The sequence below is a fragment of the Typha angustifolia genome, chromosome 2 (genome assembly GCF_048772165.1).
Source record: "Typha angustifolia cultivar Huaian chromosome 2, ASM4877216v1, whole genome shotgun sequence".
NCBI classification, from domain to species: domain Eukaryota; kingdom Viridiplantae; phylum Streptophyta; class Magnoliopsida; order Poales; family Typhaceae; genus Typha; species Typha angustifolia.
The window spans coordinates 6,013,336-6,035,373 of record NC_133240.1 but is presented as its reverse complement, the minus strand read 5'-3'; the positions used below and the strand labels follow the sequence as shown (position 1 = coordinate 6,035,373).

The window sequence follows — 22,038 nt, the reverse complement described above, 5'->3', positions numbered from 1 at the left end:
TGTATAGTGTTCTACAAAATCATACCTATATCTGTGTACACTATTCGAATATAGATACGATATGAAGACGGATAGAAAAATCTCAGACTTTATTGGACAAAACTCCGAACCGGATCGGGTCGGATTGTTTTCAACCCGTTTTCAACCGTACCAGTGCAGTCTCTCTTTTTTATCATTGTCATTGTCTCGCGGCAGCAACGTTCCCCTCTTCGTTACGCTTACTCGAATCTCTCCGTTTCCTTCTCAATTCGCGCGATCGCCTCTCCTCCGAAGGTATCTTCGTCTCTCCTCTCGCCCTCTGCTTCTCAAATCCTCTTAATTTGGATCACGGACGAGTAATCCGATCTCTATCTCGCTTGATGCGGTTCTTTCCTCTTTTTGTTTTTGTCTAAGATCGGTAATTTTCTTGAGTTTCTTTCCTTTTTCTATTTTTCTGATGATTTATTGTATTTTCCGTCTATTATTCACGATCGATGGACTTTTTTTGGATTAAAGAGTAGAAGGTAAGATCAGAAGTCGATGTCTGTGAAGGTATTGCAGTCTTTGGATGCTTCGGTATAAATGATGATCTGATTATTGAGTTTATGAACATTTGAGGAGAAATAACTAGGGATGCTCTTTTGCTACATGGAGTGAATTCCACATATAAAAGAAAAAAAATTGACGCATTGCATCGTTAAAGCATGCCAGTTTCCAAACTAGAACGTAGGAGCAATTATTGGGTTTTGCATAATTAGATACGTAAATTTCAGTGTCTTTAAAAGACGGCCATGGCGTCGCGGCGTCCATGGCAGGGCGGCGAGCGCGGCAGCCCGCTTGGTTGTTATAGCGGGTCGGATAGTGCGGGTCGGGTAACGGATAGTGTGTTAGTGATTAAAAGAGAAAAATAAAAGAAAATTAAAAAAAAAATCTCAAGAACCCAGCTGCTAGCCCTAACCCAAATACCCAAATCGATCGATCTCTCTTCTTCGTCTCCCTCTTCTCTTGAGCGACGGTAGCAGGCGATCGCGGTAGCGGCTGCGGGAGTGGCGACGGCAAGCAGCGGCGGAAGGTAACTTTTATTTATTCTCTCTCTTCTTTACTTCTTCCATTTCACTCTCGGCGGCGGCGGCGGCAAGCGCGAGCTGCCTGCACAGATGTTCTGATGCAAATATCCAACAGAGGAGGCATATCTTTTGTCTGTTTATAGATTAATACATATGACGTCTGACTATGGATAAGGAACGAACTAGAATTAGGAATTGATAAGAGGAATTTATAATTAGAAGGGGATTATTTTGATACATACCTCAAAGGTTGAGAAGATGATAGGTTGAAGAGACTTGAAGTCGAATGTTGGAATAACCAGATTGGTTAAAGTTCGACTAAGCTTTGTATCCTTGAGCAAGCTTTGTATTATTGAGTGCAGGTATTTACCATCATATTTAGGTCCTGTGACTGCTGCTACCAAATTAAGTGATTTATATTTGCCTGAATCAATCTGAAATGGATCATTAAGATTAATATATATTTGCCTGAATCAATTGGATCATTAAGATTAATATATATTAGCCTGAATCAATCTTAAATTCTTAATTAATTGCTAAATGCTAATGAGGTTATTAGAATATTAGATTGTGAATTGACAATTACTGAAATGTAGTTTGTAATTACGTGCTTACTTCATTGTTTGTGAATTGAATTTAGCCAATTACTGAAAAGTCTGAAATATCCTGTACAGCAATTGTTAATTAGTTTTTACTGTTTTCAATTTCATTGGATTTAATTAGTGTAGTGCATTATTGCAAAGACCAAAATTTATATATATACTAAAAATATATTATATATATTTTTTACATGTAAAAATTGGTAGATTGTCTTGTCGTGCGCCTTCTACCAAGGTGCTAAACAGTGGGGTGACTACCATCATCTATGGCCGCCTTTTAAAACATTGGCAAATTTATCTATGATGATTTTGCCGATGGACCATCCTGCAGCTCTGAATTTCAAGATCGTTTTATGTCGTCATTGGCTGATTAGCTCTACTTGTGTAGTCTTCTTTATTCAGAAGTATTTCATAATGTTTGAAATGATATGAATGAAAAATGTTAAGGGTAGACAACAGATGAGAAAAGAAGTTGTTCTCAAAGGGAATTATGTATCATGCTTTCTCATTCGTCCTTCTAAACTCCATCATGTTTTGTAAAAGAAAATTGGTACTTGTTCCTACTTGATGTTCTCATAGAGGCAATGCTTTCAAAGTTATGTTAATAATTTTGTACAATAAAAGGAAGATAAAAAGGTAAACCTTATGTAAATTATGATATAGTGTGCCCTTGTGGAAGTAAGCTTTAGTCATCTGGAAATATTTAGCGATAGTAGATGGTATAATATAAGATGTATTTATGAATTTGGTTGTCAGACTGGAAAATATTATATGGTGATTTATTATGTATTATTTCATTTATTTTACCATTAACAAATGATCCAAACAATTTTTGGCTAATTATATGATTCAGTATCTGATCATTTAGGAATGCTTTCTATTTTATTATTTAGTCAGCTTTTTCTCCTTGCATTCATTAGATTAATATATTTACTTGTGTTGCCTTATCATAGGAATTATAAGGAGCTGCATACTTGGACCTGACCAATATGGTATGTCATTTCACTTCAACTTTAGCTTTAGTAATATTTTTTCTTTGAAGAGTTCAGTATCTAGAGTTGTCTACTCATGTATTTGTTGTGGAATATTGATTTATGAAAGCAGTCTTTATCAGTTGTTCCAATAAACCATGAAAAGTTCATTTATATTAAAATTTAAAAGATAATTCTACTCCCTCTACTCCTGTGGACTAAGTTAGAAGGGCTGTTGAACTACTTCACAAAGTAGTAAAGGTGATTATACTAAATTCAAATAGAGTTTTACATTTTTACCCGGTGCCTTGCAGAAAGCTTTTCAACTTTTTATAGGTTAGTTCTTGTTGGACTGAAGAACCTGGATAAAGATGCATTTCAAGCTATGGTTGGGATAGAGAATCTTTCTGATGTATATTAGACTATATCAAACCATGCTTCACTTATGGCTTACCTGCTCAACTATGTTTTGTGCTTAGACACCAGCAGCAATACTTTCTTTAGCTTTCAGTACCGAAAGGAAATGATGAGTATACTTTAGGAGCTTTACAGTACAGAAATTAAGGAAGCTTTCTTCTACTAGCTGTTATTAATGTGATAAAATTTAGTAGTGAAATTTGATCAATTCATTCTATTAAAAGGTTAGTCTTTGTGATGAACCTACCAACTGTTGGTTAATTCTGGTACTACTCATATCAAAGAATATTGATTAATGTACATACAACGGCCTCCTGTACTTGGAAATCAAACGATTAATGTTCGATCTTCATGTGAGATGTCAGCAGTTGGCCTGCATTTACTTTAATGAATAATTAGGACCTATCAAGTCACCTCCTTTATCATTGGATGTCAATTATTTTCTTACATTCATTTCTTTATTGCACACAGTTCTTTGAGGGATATGGTTATCATGGGAATTCTTTTGAGCAGACATATCGCTGCTATCCTGCATCTTTCATTGATAAGGTTTGAAGCTCTTCTACCTCTTGTAGAGTTTATCCATTTACATTTCCTTGTTGGTTGCCTTTCGGATCGTAATTTAATAATTTTGTATTGAGGTACTTGTTGGAGGAAGCTATCTTATATTTGTTCAATCTTCTTGTTTTAAGTTTAAGCTTGTTTTGAATATTGTGATATGGATAAAAAAGGCATTATTGATGTGAGATAAGTTTGGCACCATGTGCTTATATGTTTTATGGGTTCAGGTCTTGAAAACTAATGGTATCAAATAAGATTGTTGCTTTGTGAGTTGCTCAAGCTAAGCTCATTTATTAAGAGAGCCGAGCTCAAGATCAAGCTTCATTTGCTCGCTGAGCTTGTGTTAGGACAACTATATGTTTGATATTCGTTTTAAGATGTTTCTAGCATAGTGGTTAGAAAGCCTATTCTCTAAATTAAATATTGGCTGTTCAAATTCGTCAAACTGCAAAGCAACTTTATACACATGACTGGGGAGTGACAGACAAGCTTTCTAGCATGAAGTTGTCTGTTAGAACCAATTCATTCCCAAAGCAATAATTGAGGCAATAAGAAGTATGTTTCCACATGAAATGGAATAGGAGCACAGAGAGGAACTAGGCACATAAAGAACTTCCTGGCATGTAGCAGTTTTGGGACTTAACTTTGTAAAAGAATTAGTAAAATGTTAAATTAATATGGCATATTAAGTGGCTATTATGCAACAGTGCAACATTCCATTGAACAAAGTTAACAAACAATATGTAAGCAATCTACTATGTACTTTGGCTAAAATATTCAGTAGATCCAGATTTTTACTGGACTTCACAAATCGTCAACAACTGTATATGGTATATACCGGAGGTTTTTGTCCATGCAGTATGCAGAAATGTACCATCAAATCTAGTATGTACTTTAGGATTTTGGTTCAACATGTATGGATTCAACCTGTTTGGCATTTCTGTGACTTAAATGCAATTGCTTATGCTTTGATAAGCTAAATAGTTGCGCTGCTATATATGTTGGAGAATCAGTAACATTGGCTAGTTTGCTTCCTCACTAAAGTGGAGATATAAATTTACTAGGCACCAAGTTTCAACTGATGATCAAATGTAGATATCTATAGATGTTGCTTGACACACTTTTGCTTTGTTGGTAGAATAAGTTTCTTGGAACATTGCATCTAAACTTAAGATTTACACCTTCCCCATTGTATCTTTAATGGCTGTGAGCACCTAGTCTCTTCTACTCAATGCATTTGAATTTATTGTTGGAAACCTTGTGGTAAATCACTATTTTCTTCTTTGCAGCCACAGCTCGAAACTGGTGATAAAAGTATGGTATCTCACAGTCCTATCTATTTGTATTGCAGTTTAATGTTCTAGTTGTTCTCTATTAACATAAACTAAACATCCTTTGTTCTTTCAGTTATAATGCCACCCTCTGCTCTTGATCGTCTTGGTAAGTCAGACCTATTTCAGTTGCAAGATATCTTGTCTGCCTGTCATCAGTGATACTGCACTTAATATACTATTGTTATTATTAGATTATTTGTTCAAATTTCCTTTTCTTCTTTTATGGTTAGCTCATCTCTATGTTATGGCATTAGCCTGAAGTCTTGTTTACTGTAATGTTAAGTCCTGCTGCATTCCTCTGCAGCTTCTTTGCACATTGACTATCCAATGTTATTTGAACTGCACAATGCTGCAACTGAACGAATTTCACATTGTGGTGTGCTGGAGTTCATTGCAGAAGAAGGCATGATCTACATGCCGTACTGGGTAGAGACCATACTAGAGCATGTTTGTTGAGCTTTCTTTCTGTTGTGTTTGAGTGAGGTCAATCAAGTTTTCCTTTCCTTTTTTCTAGGTGATGCAAAATCTGCTTTTGCAAGAGGGAGATATTGTCCGTGTTAAAAATGCCACCCTCCCTAAGGGCACATATGTGAAGCTGCAGCCGCATACGAAAGACTTCTTAGATATCTCAAACCCCAAAGCCATGTGAGTGAAGATCTGGTGCTGTATCTCTTGATGGTGCTTATAGAATCAGATGTCTGAAATATACCTAACTTTCATTAATTTGATATGATGCTTCTGGTGCATCTAATTAATCAGATTGGTGAAGAGATTAACTATTCCATTTTTCTAATCTTTGCAGCTTGGAAACAACCTTAAGGAACTACTCTTGCTTAACCACAGGTGACAGTATCATGGTAGCATATAACAATAAGAAGTATTACATTGATATTGTGGAAACGAAGCCTTCCTCTGCTATCAGTATCATCGAGACAGATTGTGAGGTCGACTTTGCTCCTCCACTGGACTATAAAGAACCTGAGCGACCACAGCCTTCTATTCCTTCAATTGCTGCACCAACTAAAGGTTCTCCTTTTTTTCCTGTTATTTCAATTAATGCATTGCTGCGTTCTCCAAAAATTTTCTTGATCTGTGAACCGTTTGTTACTTTATGTCAGACGTAGATTATAGATTTTTATTTTCCTAAAAGAAGTTCCTTCAATTTTGGTAATTCTATTCTCTTGTCATCTCTTATTTTTGATAAATGTGGTTTACACCTTTTCACATCAGTATTGTAGCCTGTTAACTTATGCACTTGTTTGGGTAGCTCACTAATGTCATTATTATCGTCATCCAAAGCCTTTTTCCTGGCAATATAGGTTTTGTAGAGAACATCTCAAATTTGAAAAAGTCTCCAAGATAGTTGACATATTCTTATTCCTTATTACCTGCTGCCAACCTGATCTAATAGATCAATACTCTAGAAAATGGTACTGACAGGCTTTTAGCCGAATCCATATGTGTGATCTGTAATAATTCAGGAGAACATTTTAGCTTAATGAAGTAGTTTCTTTCCATAAATAACTGAAGTTGACAATGTCCAACTTATCTAGAAACCCAATAGCTTGAAGAGAGTCTCAGCAGATAAAACTTTTATGACACCAAGAGTAACAATTGCTTGTTGAAATCTTATCTGCAAGAAATTTTTTGAAATGATTGTTTGTTTACAAGGAAGGTCATCAAAATAAATAGTTATATTGCAGATCAACGAAACATCCAGTTCAATATATCCTCTTACCTCTTTTGGCCGTCGATCTATGAGTATAAAATATAGCTAATTAGCTATTCAACTTCAACTTGTCTGTGTAAAAGAAGATTTCTAAACTCGATTCAGTCCTAAAACTAGCTCATTCGTGGTGTTTACAACTTCGAATTGCAAACTATATGAAGATTGCCAGTGCTAGTTGTCAAGCTGAACCTGAGTGCAGGCCTTGTTGTTTGGTAACTTTGGTTAAATTGTTAGTGCTTTTGGTTTGGTTTTATTTTTTTATTTTTGAATGGGTGATGTTGAATAAATGGTTCAAAATACGTCTTTTTCATGAGATATTTAAATATCACTATATCAGTAAATTTAAGCAAAAAGACAGTAATGAAAACTGTAGGGAGGAGATATATCAAGCTGTCACTAGACTTGATATTTTGAGCATTTCTGTGAGGGGTGAGGAAAGAGGCTGCAGAAGAGTGAGAGAATGCAGTGTTTTGTTTTTTTGTTTTTTTTGGGAGATAAAGGGGAAAGGGAATTTCTAAAGGTTTATGTTGGAAGATGTCAACATATGAAAGAAGTATTAGAAATCCTATTGTAGGAAATTCTAATCTTTTAGATAGTTTGGCCTCTTGATTTCTGTACCTTTTAGGTAAAAAGCTATCTATTAACTAAGATCATAAATTATAGGGTGCTAATTTCGACAAACCTAAACATTACATCATCAAAATATTGCATTCATAATTTAAATCATAAATTTGCTTAAACATAGGGTGCTAATTGCAAATCTTTTTATGAGACCCGCAATTAATATTTTTCTTTGTTAAAGAAACCCTGCATTGACCCTTGCATTATGGATTTAATTACCAAAAACATCCTAACATTAGTTTTCTTGATTGAGGGTAACCATATACATTAGTTAGCTTAACTATAGGTGCAAAATGATTGAAGTGCCTTTGATTCCTCAGCTCCAAAAACCCTTCTCTCTCTCCCACTATGAGAGCTCTCAAGCTTCGTGCCTCTTTGCCTCCATCGGCCCCAAAACTGATCTCACCACTGCGGTGGCGATGACATCGACTCTATTCCCACTTCCTCCGACTTCAAGATTGTGGTTGTCGGAGATGAGCTTGGCAACATTGGAGTCCAAACTCCAAAAAATTAATGCTGGCAAAGAAAACTAGCTTGGGTTTGATGGTCTTCATCGATTCCTCTTGGAGATTACCCACCAATAAGTGCTTAGAGATCCTTTCTCTTATTGCGTCCCTCTTGTTTGCTCATCCTAAATTTAGTTTCTTGATCAATCTTTTTGCCTTGAACCATCCTATGCACATTAGATATGTTTCTAAGTGACTTTGAACAACACGAGTAGTCTTGTATGTTGAGGACTATATTCATTTCCACTTCTACAAAGGGACTTTAGTTGGATCCTCTCTATCGAACATTCGTGGCAATCCATCATGATTGATAATTGTAAGCTGCTTCCTTGTCCTATAAATCACCCACTACTGTAATATGCAACTTCCTTGTCCTATAAATCACCCACTACTGTAATGAAAGAATGCAACTTTCGCACATATCATGGAGATATACAAGTTTCCAGTGACTTTGGCATGATATTGGTGACTTGGGTCTTGGAGAAGGGTTGGGGTTGAAGGGGATTTTTTCGCTTGGAAATTGGAAAGAGGGTTCTTCAAATAGAGCAAAGCATTGAGAATGAAAAAGGAACGGAAAAGAAATGAAAAGGTAATTTGGGTATTCAAGTTATTTATTTTTGAACTAACAGAATATTCTCTATTTTGTTAGTTGTTGTTAGGTTATAACTCGGTGTTTTTGAGGATTAAATCCGTAATGTAGGTGTCGATTTATAAATACTGATTATGTAGGATGTGAATGATAAAAATAAAATGCGAGGTGTTTTTAATCCGACTTTCTTTTCCTTTTTGGTATGGGAACCTAATGGTGCTGGCAGCTGAGCCGACCTGCATGCCTACTCAAAACATAGCTATGGTCTGGACTAGGTCAGATTTTTTGAAACCGAACCTGACCCCGGCCGGACCCGGTTCGAAACTAGTCCAGGATTGGACTAGGCCAGACCTTGTCTAGGCTTGGTCCATGAGCACCCCTATCTGTTAGTATGCTTGTTTGGTATGTGCTGTTAAGCCCTTGGAGTTAATTAAAGCTGGTAAAGAGGAATTGGGAACAAGATTAACTCTTGTAGTACAACAGCTTTGTGCATTTGATTGTTTAGATAGCCTGCCGAAGTTACGCCTAATGGATAACCTTTTATTATATGAGTGAAACAATTCACTTACTGAGAGAGCAAACTTAACAAAGGGACTCTTATACCTAGTTTGTTTCGTGTATAAGATCCTTACTGGCCAATACCCCAAACCATGGTTTATGTAATGCAGTCTCACATGAATGCTGTACACAATCAACATGAACTATTCATGTCACACTAGACAATATACTTGTATTCAAGATTACGACAATCACATAAGATCATACATTAACTTACACCATATAATTGAAGTATCAGGAAAGAGAAAGTCACTGTTTGACCTTTCAACTTCTGCCATTCGCTTATCCCTTACCATGAGGAAGGCAGAGTCGAGCATGAGGAAAGGAAATTTGGGTAAGATTAGACCTTAGGGCTTTAAACAGGGTTTTTCCACTAACTTGTTTTGGCACCCGCCTTTGTGGCTGCCAAATTACCACCAAGACGCCGTCTGCCTCATAGGACTGCATAGGGATTATGTGGACAACCGATGGGTTGCTACTGCATGAGCAGCTTAATGGCTTCTGATAAACTTGACTAGGAATGATTTTCTTTCCCTGCACACTTCAACATTATCTACTCTCTCAACCATGAAATATCCATGCAAGACTTACATCCGCTTTACAATGTTAAATATCTACACATTTTGCTTCTTATGTGCTAAATTTCATATCACTGAACATTTGATTGCACATAGTTGTCTTATGGAAGGTCCCACGTTGCCTTATGGAACCTAGTTGCAGTCTAAGCAATAGATGATGGTAAGAAGCAAATTTTAGTAGAATTGTGAAACGGTTTCGCTTTTAAAATCTCAGGTCAGGATGCTCAAGCCTCAGCTGAAGAGGAGCCAAAGTTTACTCCTTTCACTGGTTCTGGGAGGCGTCTGGATGGAAAACCTTCAAAGCATGAAGCTCCATCAGTCTCTTCTCCTGGAAAAAGTCAGCAATCTGGGCCAACAAATGGTGTAAAGACATCAAAAGTATCAACTCCAGAGAGCAGCTCGTCCCAACAAGCCAAGGGAAAACTTGTTTTTGGTTCAAATGCAAATGTTGCTTCAAAAGAAGCGCAGAAGGTTTGTTTTTCTTTTTGCTGGACGATCAAGTGACAAGGTTTCCTTTGGCCTTTCTTGCCTTGTACTGTTTGAAACCTCTCCTTGTCAAAGTCCATCTGATATACTTGATAATTAAGAAATATGGTGGCAGGTAGAATTTGTGGACTGTGGAAGTTCTAATAGATTTCGTTTATGCCCTTGTAGGTGGCCGGGAAAGAAACGAAGGAAGAACCTTCCAAAAAAGAAGAGCCAAAGTTCCAGGCCTTCACTGGAAGGAAGTACTCATTGAAGGGTTGATGAACTGCTTGTTCTATGTTTTCCTGTCATACAGAAGGAAAAGTTAATATTCTAAAGTATTTGAAATTATGCGAGATTCTTGATAGATATGTATGTTAGTTTGATATACTGTAAAAATAGATCTGTATGTTAGTTTGATTTACTTCTTCATATGTTTTACAGCTTCTCTGATTGTTTATTACAACTATTCCACAATGCATAAGATCATAAACATCGATCTAGACTGAAGCCAACATTGCTTAATTTTCATGAGAACCACATCTTCTCATGATAATTAGTGTCTATTCCTTTGCTGTTGTAGTACACCTACTTTCTTTGAATGCAAGAAGTATATAAGCATGTACCATGGAATTCTTAGTGCAAATGGACTTTGAATACATCAGAGCATTAATCTTCACTGCTAAATCCTTAATATAAGCAAAAAAAAAAAAAAAAAAAAAATGGAGGTGAGATAGGAATTTTAGGTGAACATATGTGAAGTCAAAGTCAGTAAGTTAAGCTTGAATCCTAGTCAGATTAGGAAAGTCGAATTTGACTAAGGACTTGGGGAATCAAATACCATATAAACTATGAAAAACTGAAGTCAAAGCGAAAATGTAAGAATAAAACTGAGGAAAAAATAGAAAAAGTAAAATGCTCAAATTGAATCAATCTACACCATATTATCTGTAGAAACAAAAAATTACTTAAATCTCTCTATATAATTTGTCATCTAGATGTTGAAGTTTATCTCTTGCTTAAAGTCTGTCTCGGTAATCTTATTATTATTAGATTACTTCTGTGGTGCTCAATTACTTTTAACGTAGCCTAATAGTCAGGGTCATGCTTGATAGAAAAAAAAGACTTCCCCAAGGAAACTGAGAACTCTCTTAGTATGAAACTAAATTTTTTTTAAGTTCTCCTAAAGTTGCATGCCTCCTTTTGTGCCTCTGGATCTTTTAAATAGAGGTAAAAGAACATCTCTAGCTTGTATTAGGAGAATTCACAACAACAACCAAAAAGAACAAATTCTTTTCCCAGATTTGCACGTCGTCACGATGCTGTTTAAATTATTATAGATGATGCTTTGTTGGAGTCTATACTCCCTTAGTCCTATCTTGACGGGGTTCTGTAACTGCTATGCTAAACTTGAATTTATCTCATTTTAATTTAATTTCTTCTTCCATAAAAGTTAACTATATACTTGAATCTAAATTGTATAAATCTAACATATGATTTTATTCACAAATTTATTATTACAAAATAATTGCACTTACAATCCTCTCCAGTAAATTTTGTGACAAAATCTAAAATTTAAAACAAATCTCTAAAGTTAATAAAATTTTCCAAAAGGTTAGGACACATAAACTTACTTTAGATTTTTTTTTTAAGATAAACCTTGAGTAAAATATCATGAAAAGCATTCTTAATATGAATCAATTTGATACACAGTTTTAAAATCAAATTCCAAATCCATTTCCATATATAACTTTTCAACAAATAAATATACCCAGCTTATAAAACTTACCAGCAATAAGCTCCTAGCACAAACATCAATTCTAGTTTTTCAAAATAAATAAATAAGCGAGCAAGCTCCAAATTTAACAAATGAATCAATCAAAGTCAAATATACAAGTAAAACAATAGGCAATATATAGCACAAACATCAATTCTTGTCCGGCATGTAACAGGCTATTAGCATAGAGTTCTTGAACAACTTCAATGTATCCCGAATCTGGAGGCTTTCATCCATGATAAAAAGCTTAGGAGACGTAACCTTCGTCTTTTTCTTTGGCAAAAGAAAAATCAATCAAATCTAATTGATAAATTCCATAAAAAGTTAAACCAATGAAATTTACTCAAACACCAAATCTAAGGATAAATAATTTTTAAACATATCCCATAACCCACTAACCCTTTGTGGATCGCCTATGAACAATCACCTCAACGACGTGCAATAATACTATCTTCTTCTTTTTTTAACCCACACTGCTCATGTCTTTAGTGCTCATGTCTTTAGAATACTTTGTCTGCTACTTTTAAAACACAACTTACATGACTCACTAGTGGCTCTAACTTTAAGAAATTTTTATTTTACCCCCTTTTAAGTTTATGTCCCGTCATAGCATTACATTTATCAGTAGTTATAATCAAATCCTGACATGACCCACTAGTGTAATTAGCATTTTAGAAATTCTTACTTTACCCCCTCTAGGTTTATGTCCCAATGTAGCATTACACTTAACATATATGTAGTTACAATCAAATCCTAAATGTGTATGACAATTTTTCCAAATGGATGAAACGCTCACTCTAGTGTGACTTGTAAAACCACATCTATGACATGTAGGAAATAAACATTTTCTATTTAGATCGTTTCTACTCATAGCATGTATATCATCGTGGTCATGTATAAATTTTACAAATATAGGGGTTGAGTAAACATTGTGTTGCTTTCTTAAAGTAGATGGTACATCCGAGATAGTATTTTCAATGTAGCCAAGCCTTTCTTTTTTGTTATATTTTTTGGAAAATTTGCATATTACACTCTGTCTTTTAACGAAATTTGTATTTACACCCTTTATTTTTACTATTTACAAATCGAGTCATATGATTTAGCGAATATGTAAAGAAAACACTCTGCCGTTAGATCTATTAATTAAATTTAACTAAACACCCTCAACCCAACCCAACCCAACTAAACCCAACCCAAACCAACTAACCAATTAAACCCAACCCAAACCAACTAAACAACTAAACCTAACCTAACCTGCTAACCAACTAAACCTAACCCAACCCTTCTCCATCGTCTGATCTAAACCCAATTCTCCTCCCTCCTCCTGCCTCCCTCCTCACTCCTCCTTCCTCCCACCTCCCACCTCATTCTCTCCTCCCTCTTCGTTCCCTCCTCCCTCCTCATTCCCTCCTCCTCCCTCCTCATCACCCCCACCTCCCTTGCAGGGATTTGGCGTTCACGACATGTTGGACACCGGGGTTTGGCCCAAGATTTGAGACTCCGCCGATAAGCTACATTGGGGTTTGGCTCGAGATCGGGGAATTCGTCGAGATCGGGGACTTAGTCGCTCGGACAAGAGTGCGGCCCTCGCTTATCGTGGTGTTACAGACCAGATCTGGAACGATCTGTCTATAGGATGATTATAAAAATTTAGGTGGAGGTAGTCTCATGAGTTAGGATTCTAATGGGTCTAGTTTCACCTAAATTGGAGATCGGGATGAAAAGATTAAAATAAAATAGTGGAGATAGGTCAGAGAGGGCAGAACGATAATTTCCAATATTGTGGCGGTCGTCGGAGAGTGGTAGACGGCTAAGGGTGGTAGTGGATGGCTAGGGTTCGGATGCTTGAAAGGGATCTACGGTTATGATATACTCTTATGAAGATAAAGACAATCTAACGGCTAATGTAAAAAGATAAGGACAAAAATAATAACTACCTAAACTCAAATTTCTCTCAATGATAATTAATTCATGTCCACCCCAATTTATAGGAGTAAAATCTCTAGCGGATCAGATCCACATACAGATTATTAGATTTATTTGAAATTCAAAATAGAAAAATAAATCTAAGTAACTAATTTGACTCCACTCGACTTGACTTGATTTAACATATAGTCGAATCGTAACAATCCACCACGCTTTTGACACATTGTCCTCAAGGTGACTAGTCTCTCACTTCCTTTGTTAGGTTTTTAATTGTTGGCAATTATGTATAAAATATTCTAAGTGTATTTTTTACATGTATATGGGCTTTATACAAGTCTAGAAAATCTCTGGTTTGAAGAATTACAAAATTATTGAAGCAAAGTTGATGAGATCAAGTCATACCAACGAAGTTTGAAAATCTTGGACTTTCGTGAGTACAGATAAGACTCGGATTTTGCTCTATCTTGAAGATCATGAGTACGGATAAGACTCGGATTTGGCTCTATCTTGAATATCATATATAAGGATTATGAAACCCTATCTCTAGGGTGGTTGAAGAAGATTATTGAAGGAGACTTCTTGAGGCTACATCGGTTCTTTAACGAATAATGTTCTACTCATCTACAAGAATCTAATCTTTCGTCTTAAGGGCTATCTAGACAAAAGATCAATCTCGAGGGCTACTGAGATTGGACTTCAATCACAAGAAGTAGTGAATCGTGAGTTCTAGCGATCAAGACTGAGAGGAACAAAGTCGTTTGGATCGACGGGTTGTTTTGTGAGTCAGTCTTGTAACTGCTACTATCATAGTGATTGGTTTTGATCCGAGTTTGGATCCGTGGTTTTTTCCTGTTTTAGGTTTTTCCACGTTAAAATTTTGGCGTTCATCTCTACTTTCGTTTTTAATATTTCTTCTAATTTTTACTTAAACGAAAGAACGATATCATTGCCTAGAGGTTAGATACATACGTGTGTCTAGGGGTTTTTTTCAATTGGTATAAAAGCAGGTTCTCTCACCCTTTGAGAGAGATTATATAGGCATGGATTTTCATAGAGATGGACCATCATCTATTAGACCTCCTATTCTAGATGGATCAAATTATGGATATTGGAAAGCTAGGATGAGACCTTATTTGAAGTCTATAGATGAGCGAGTATGGATGGCCATTGTGAACGGTTGGAGTCCACTAATGTACAAGGTGAATGATGAGTTTATTGAGAAACCGATTGAGTCATGGGATAAGACAGATTATGAAAAAGTTGGCTGAATAGCAAAGCATTAAATGCAATTTTTAGTTGTGTTTCCTCGGAAGAATTTAGAAGAATTTCTACTTGTGAAATAGCAAGAGAAGCCTGAATGATCTTAGAAACAACTCATGAATGAATTATAGCTGTAAAACTTTCAAAACTTCAGAGGTTGACTACTAGTTTTGAAACCCTACGTATGGAGGAGAATGAAACATTTGATGAGTTCTATGTAAAGCTGAGTGATATAGTCAACTCCAGTTTCAACCTAGGAGAGAAAATTCCTGAAAACAGAATTGTCCGTAAGATCCTTAGGTCTCTTCCAGAAAGGTTTCAGGCAAAAGTTACAGCTATTGAGGAAAGTAAGGACATCGACTCTATGAAAGTTGAACAATTGGTAGAAAATCTACAAACATTTGAGTCCAGTCTTTCAAAACCGAGAAAGTCCAAAGGGATGGCTCTATCCACTGTTGAACAAAATTTAGAGGAGTCTGATGATGAAGGTGATTTAGATATTGAGATGTTGGCAATGTTTGTCAAAAAGTTCAATAAATTATTTCGAAAGCCAAACAAGTTGAATGCTGAAAAATTTGAAAAAAAGCAAAGCTTTTGTGAAAAAGAAGAATACTGTGAGTTCGAATATAGGTGGTAGCAACAACAATGTCAAACAAAAAAATAAGAATTCTGAGAATAAAGTTTAATGTTTTGAATGTTCTGGTTTTGGACACATCGCACAAGAATGCTCTAATCGTCTTAATAGAAAGGGTAAAGCTATGAAAGTTACTTGGGATGATTCAGATGAATCTAATGATGATTCTGAAAAAGACGAAGAAAACTTTGTAGCCTTTACCTCTTCTCTGCTTAATACTGACTCTATTGTTGATATTGATAGTACAGATGATTTTGATATGCTACCAGCTGAGGAAGATAAATCTGAAATTCAAAAGGCATATAATGACTTGTACCTAGAGTCGTTTAAACTCAAGAAAAGCAATCTTAGACTACTTCAACGACTCAAGGTAATTGAACCAGAAAGAATTCAATTTGAGGAGAAGTACAAATTGGAGCTTGAACGTGTCAAAGACCTTTCTGAACAACTTGACAATGCGAAAAATAAAATGAAGGCTGATGAAATTGAACTACAGCGATTGCATAGGGAAGTTACATTTCTAAAAGGGAAGAACAAACTGGACGAGATTCTAAAAGCTCAGATCTCTGGAAAAGACAGGTATGGTGTTGGATATACTGATAATTCAAATAATAATAAAACTGTTTTTGTTTCTGTAGGTATACAAAAGGAAGAATACCTGAAGCCATCAATCGCATTTTCAAAGCAATCCTGAATGAATCCTTCTAAACTGAAGTTGAATCTACAAACTGGTGAATCTTCGACGGTACCAAAGGTAAACTCTAGTCACACTCCTCAACAAAAGGTGAGTAGAAAAGGGTTTGTTCCGACATGCTATCATTGTGGCATTCTAGGGCATATTCGACCTCATTGCAAATTTTTATAAAAACCTAGAACTGCTTTCATTTATGGGATGAAAACAAATGCCATATGGGTCAAGAAAAGTGATTTGAAATGTTATGTTGTGCATACAGCCTTGAAAGCTTTAAATTCTGATTTGTGGTATTTAGACAGTGGCTGTTCAAGACATATGTCGGGTGACAAGTCGTTATTTTCTAATCTTGAAAAACATGAAGGGGGAGTTGTGACATTCGGAGATGGTAATTCATCAAAAGTAATAGGTAAAGGAAAGGTAAGTACTCTAGGGATTCCTAGTCTCGAAAATGCTCTTTATGTTAAGGGTTTGAAAGCAAATCTACTGAGCATCAGTCAATTTTGTGATGAAGATTTTGAGGTAAAATTATCTAAAAATGATTGTACTATTCTAGATCATGATGGTAATGTTATATGTTATGGATCTAGAACATCTGATAATTGCTATGTCGTTGGAACTTCATATAAACTGAAATGTAATAGTGCCTCTTTCGACATTGCAGATCTTTGGCATCAACGTCTTGGACATGTGAATCACAAGGAATTATTTACTCTGTCCAAATATGAAGTGGTAAAAGGAATACCTAAGATGAAAGAAATGTCAAAAAGAGTGTGCGGTTCGTGTCAAATTGGAAAACAAATTCGTATCTCACACAAGAAGATAAATGCAGCTACCACTGACCGTGTGCTACAATTAGTTCACATGGACTTGATGGGTCCAACAAAAACGGAAAGTCTTGGAGGTAAACGCTATATATTCTTAATGGTCGATGATTACTCTAGATATACCTGGGTTGCCTTTCTACGTGAGAAGTCTGAAACCTTTGAAGTTTTTAAATCACTATGCTTAAGATTGCAGAATGAAAAATCTACAACTCTAGTTAGGATTCATTCTGATCATGGTAGAGAATTTGAAAATGAAAATTTTTCTATATTTTGCGATTCTCTTGGTATTCAACATGAGTTTTCAGCTCCTATAACTCCACAACAGAACGGGATTGTTGAAAGAAAAAACCGAGTTGTGCAGGAAATGGCTAGGGTTATGCTTCACGCTAAAAAGGTTACTCAAAGGTTTTGGGCAGAGGCGGTCAATACAGCGGTACATGTGATAAATCGTGTTTATCTAACACCAGGTACAAAAATGACTACTTATGAAATCTGGAAAGGTAAGAAACCTAGTGTTAAATATTTTCGAGTTTTTGGTAGTAAATGTTATATCTTGCGTGATCGAGAATATTTGACTAAATTTGACACTAGAAGTAGCGAAGGCATCTTCTTGGGGTATTCGAATAATAGTAGAGCCTACAGAGTATTTAATCTTGACACTTCTACTGTTATGGAATCTGCTAATGTTATGATAGATGAATCCACGACTGACTTAACTGAAGCTACTCCTATTTCTGTTTCTGCAGATACATATTACGAAGAAATAGGAAAGGAGCTTGATCTGGAAACTAAGAATCATGACGAGGACAAAGTTGAAATGAACAAAAATGACTACAACGTACCGGAACCATCTGCCAGAGTGAAATCAAATCATCCACTGTCACAAGTGATTGGAGACGTGAATGAACCAATTAAGACAAGACGACAAATCCAAAGTGAGGTATTATTTACTTGTTATACATCTTCTTTTGAACCTAAAAATGTGAAGGAAGCATTGTTAGACGATTTTTGGGTTAATGCTATGCATGAGGAATTAGAGCAATTTTCTAGGAATGATGTTTGGTATTTAGTTCCTAGACCTAAGAATGTGAACGTCATTGGGACAAAATGGATTTACAAGAATAAGAGTGATGAACATGGCAATATAGTTCAAAATAAAGCCAAACTAGTAGCACAGGGATACACTCAGGTTGAGGGTATAGATTTTGATGAGACATTTGCTCCTGTTGCTAGATTAGAGTCTATTCGTATACTGCTTGTCATTGCTTGTCATTTAAAATTTAAATTGTTTCAAATGGATGTTAAAAGTGCTTTCTTGAATGGTATCCTGAATGAAGATGTTTATGTGGATAAAACTAAGGGTTTCGAAGATCAAAAATTTTCTTCTCATGTTTTTAAATTGAAAAAGGCTCTTTACGGGCTAAAACAAGCTCGAAGAGCTTGGTATGAGAAGTTGACCATCTTTTTAGTGGATGCAGGGTTCACTCGAGGGCGACGAGTCAATTATTAGCTAAGGAGTCTGCAGATCTCATGCACAGTCATTTTGAAATGAGCATGATGGGTGAGTTGAAGTTTTTTTTAGGGCTTCAAATTACTCAATTGGAGAAAGGGATTTTTATCGCTCAAACCAAGTATGCTAAGGAACTTGTGACTAAATTTGGTTTAGAAAATGCAAAACATGCTAGAACTCCTATGAGTACGACTACCAAACTAAGTAAGGACATGTCAGGAAAAAATGTTTATCAAACACTGTACTTAACTGCTAGTAGACCTGACATTGCATTTAGTGTCGGTGTGTGTGCTAGGTTTCAGTCTGAAACTAAGGAGTCACATTTGTTTGCTGTGAAACGTATCATAAAATATGTCAGCGGCACAGTTGATTTAGGTATCTGGTTTACTTATGACTCGGGTGCTATCATATCGGGATACACGGATTCTGATTGGACAGGTTCATGTGATGATTAAAAAGTACTTCAGGTGGATGTTTTTATGTTGGAAACAATCTGGTTGCTTGGCACAGTAAGAAACAAAACTCAATATCTTTATCTACTGCGGAGGCCGAGTACATTACAACAGGGAGTTGTTGTTCTCAGTTATTATGGATGAAACAGATGGTCAAGGATTATGGCATTGAACAAGATACTATGGTGCTTTATTGTGACAACATGAGTGTTATTAATATATCGAAAAATCCTGTTCAACACTCGCGTACAAAACATATTGATATCTGACATCATTTTATACGTGAGTTAGTTGAAGACAAAACAATAGCACTAGAACATGTTGAGACGGAGAAACAGTTGGGTGATTTGTTTACAAAACCTTTGGATTTACAGAGATTTGAGTATCTTCGTACTTCTTTAGGGATTTATGCTTTGGACTGATTTTATTGGGATTTGTGTTCTTTTTAGTTTGCGAGTTTTTTTCGTTTCGTTTGATTTAGATTTTCTTTTACTCTGAAATTTTCTTTGGTTTTAAGTTTCAGATGATGCACTCCTAGATTCAATAATATACTCTTGACATAAAGATATGATTTTTCTCTTGATTATGAGTTATTATAGTCAATTTTGTCATCTTGTAGTATATTGTATCAATTTTGATTTTGTCACTCCCTCGACTTCTATTATAATGAAACTAATTTTACTGCACTCATAACGTATGTGTATTCTTGAGTGAGCATGATATCATGAATTATTTTTTTAAATAGCTCACTATTAACCTTGATTTGCACAGTTTGACCTCATGCTTAGTCATCAAAAATTTGTTCATAAAAGATCAATGAAAAAAGCTACAATGAGTTAGTGTGAAAGCCGTCTTGTTTAGAGTCCAGTTTGACTCAGTACATTATTTACAAATTCAAAAAAAAATGACATATGTGAATTTTTCTTGCACATTATTTGATTTGTACTACAAGAAAAGAGCTACCTACTCATGTGTGAAAGCCATCATTACACCTATATGTTTCAGTAAAAAAAAATATAGGAAAAATTCCTGTCATGTTATGGAGAATAAGTCGAAAAGTACAAAATTTTCTATACTAAGTCGGTTTGACTACTGTGTTGCATCATTGGTTAAATTAAAAAGTTTGTTTAAGAAGATAGGTTCATTTATCTATGCTCAAGTTGCATATACTTATTGTTATGATCAATCAAGATTAATTTAATTTTGAGTGATGCATTAGAATTGATTATAATATGCTCTTGATGATTTGATTGATCTGTGTATGACTTATTTCATTTGATTGTCATATTCTATGTCTTGAATCTATTTTGAATTTTTTAGAAGTGCATCTCCAAAAAAATTTATTGTGTTTTTTACTGATTTAAAAAAAATCAAATCTTCAAGATCTTCATCTTTTTCATCAAATTTTTCACTTCAAACCCTTTTAGAGGGTAGTTCTCCTTCGGATCTAAAGTCTTTTGGCCAAAACTTCAAGATTTTCTTCACTTTTTGCGAGGTATGATCATTCATCAATTTTCTTATTTTTTATTCAATTAAGTCTCTTGATCTTGATTGATTTCGTGTGTTTTCGAATTTTGATCGCGTTAAAGTTAATACCTTGATGTTTCTTGTGCGATTGAACGTGATAAGATGGATTTCATTTAGGGTCTTCATGGTTTCTAGAATTTTTTGTATGCTTTGGGCTTATGTTGAATCTTGCGATTTTCTTTTCTAAAATGCCTAAAAAAGCTACAGTTACTAAGAAACCAAGGCTACCTTCGTCACCTACCTCGACTCTATGTTGACGATTCTTCATCGTCAGTTCCCTCCGAGTTTCTAGTCTTTGGCATTTGTGTCAAAAAGGGGGAGAGTGTCTAGTGTGTAATGTGTGGTGCGAGTTTAAAGTTTAGGAGTTTACTGGTGTAGGGGGAGTGTTGGCATAGGGGGAGTTTATTAGAGTCTTTATATCTTTGTTTATAACTTTGCTTAAGTACTTTTGAACTTATGCTTGCTTGATAACTTGTGTTTGGATTGTTATTCATTTCAAGTTATTTTCACTTGATCTTGGATTGGTATATTTTTATTATTTGTAGGGATTGAAGTGCGAGATCTTCTAGACTTGTTGAATGCTCATTTTGAATTCTTTGTAATATCTTATAATTTAGTTGTTTTGTCACAAATTGCCAAAAGGGGAGATTGTTAGGTTTTTAATTATTGGCAATTATGTACAAAATATTCTAAGTGTATTTTTTACATGTATATGAGCTTTACACAAGTCTAGAAAATCTCTGGTTTGAAGAATTGCAAAATTATTGAAGCAAAGTTGATGAGATCAAGTCATACCAACGAAGATTGAAAATCTTGGACTTTCATGAGTACGGATAAGACTCGGATTTGGCTCTATCTTGAAGATCATGAGTACGGATAAGACTCGGATTTGGTTCTATCTTGAAGATCATGAGTACGGATAAGACTCGGATTTGGCTCTATCTTGAATATCATATATAAGGATTATGAAACCCTATCTCTAGGGTGGTTGAAGAAGATTATTGAAGGAGACTTTTTGAGGCTACATCGGTTCTTCAACGAACAAGGTTATACTCATCTACAAGAATCTAATCTTTCATCTTAAGGGCTATCTAGACGAAAGATCAATCTTGAGGGCTACTGAGATTGGACTTCAATCACAAGAAGTAGTGAATCGTGGGTTCTAGCGATCAAGACTAAGAGGAACAAAGTCGTTTGGATCGACGGGTTGTTTTGTGAGTCAGTCTTGTAACTGCTACTATCATAGTGATTGGTTTTGATCCGAGTTTGGATCCGTGGTTTTTTTCCGTTTTGGGGTTTTCCACGTTAAAATTTTGGCATTCATCTCTACTTTCGTTTTTAATATTTCTTCTAATTTTTACTTAAACGAAAGAACGATATCATTGCCTAGAGGTTAGATACATACGTGTGTCTAGGGGTTTTTTTCATCCTTGTACTCATATAACTTGTTATGCCAATCA

General features: G+C 35.4%; 1 protein-coding gene across 2 annotated transcripts; it reads left to right on the top strand.

Moving 5' to 3' along the window:
• The first annotated feature begins 160 nt into the window (after window positions 1-160).
• On the top strand, window positions 161-10,484 carry LOC140772140 (uncharacterized). 2 transcript variants are annotated; one of them, XM_073114068.1, is made up of 10 exons: window positions 161-273; window positions 2,599-2,637; window positions 3,505-3,582; window positions 4,884-4,908; window positions 5,002-5,034; window positions 5,233-5,354; window positions 5,443-5,573; window positions 5,731-5,954; window positions 9,724-9,980; window positions 10,164-10,484. In XM_073114068.1, exons 2-10 carry the CDS (start codon window positions 2,635-2,637, stop codon window positions 10,254-10,256), a joined length of 966 nt encoding a protein of 321 aa, XP_072970169.1. In that variant the 5' UTR covers window positions 161-273; window positions 2,599-2,634; the 3' UTR covers window positions 10,257-10,484. The 2 variants fall into 2 exon arrangements, with proteins under 2 accessions (XP_072970169.1, XP_072970162.1); XM_073114061.1 differs by lacking the exon at window positions 161-273 and adding an exon at window positions 483-1,051.
• The last annotated feature ends 11,554 nt before the right edge of the window (window positions 10,485-22,038 follow it).

Excerpts from the sequence above, each read along its gene's own strand:
- LOC140772140 (XM_073114068.1), top strand. Across the intron at positions 5,035-5,232 it reads CTCTGCTCTTGATCGTCTTG|CTTCTTTGCACATTGACTAT; the intron begins GTAAGTCAGACC and ends ATTCCTCTGCAG. Across the intron at positions 5,955-9,723 it reads AATTGCTGCACCAACTAAAG|GTCAGGATGCTCAAGCCTCA; the intron begins GTTCTCCTTTTT and ends TTAAAATCTCAG.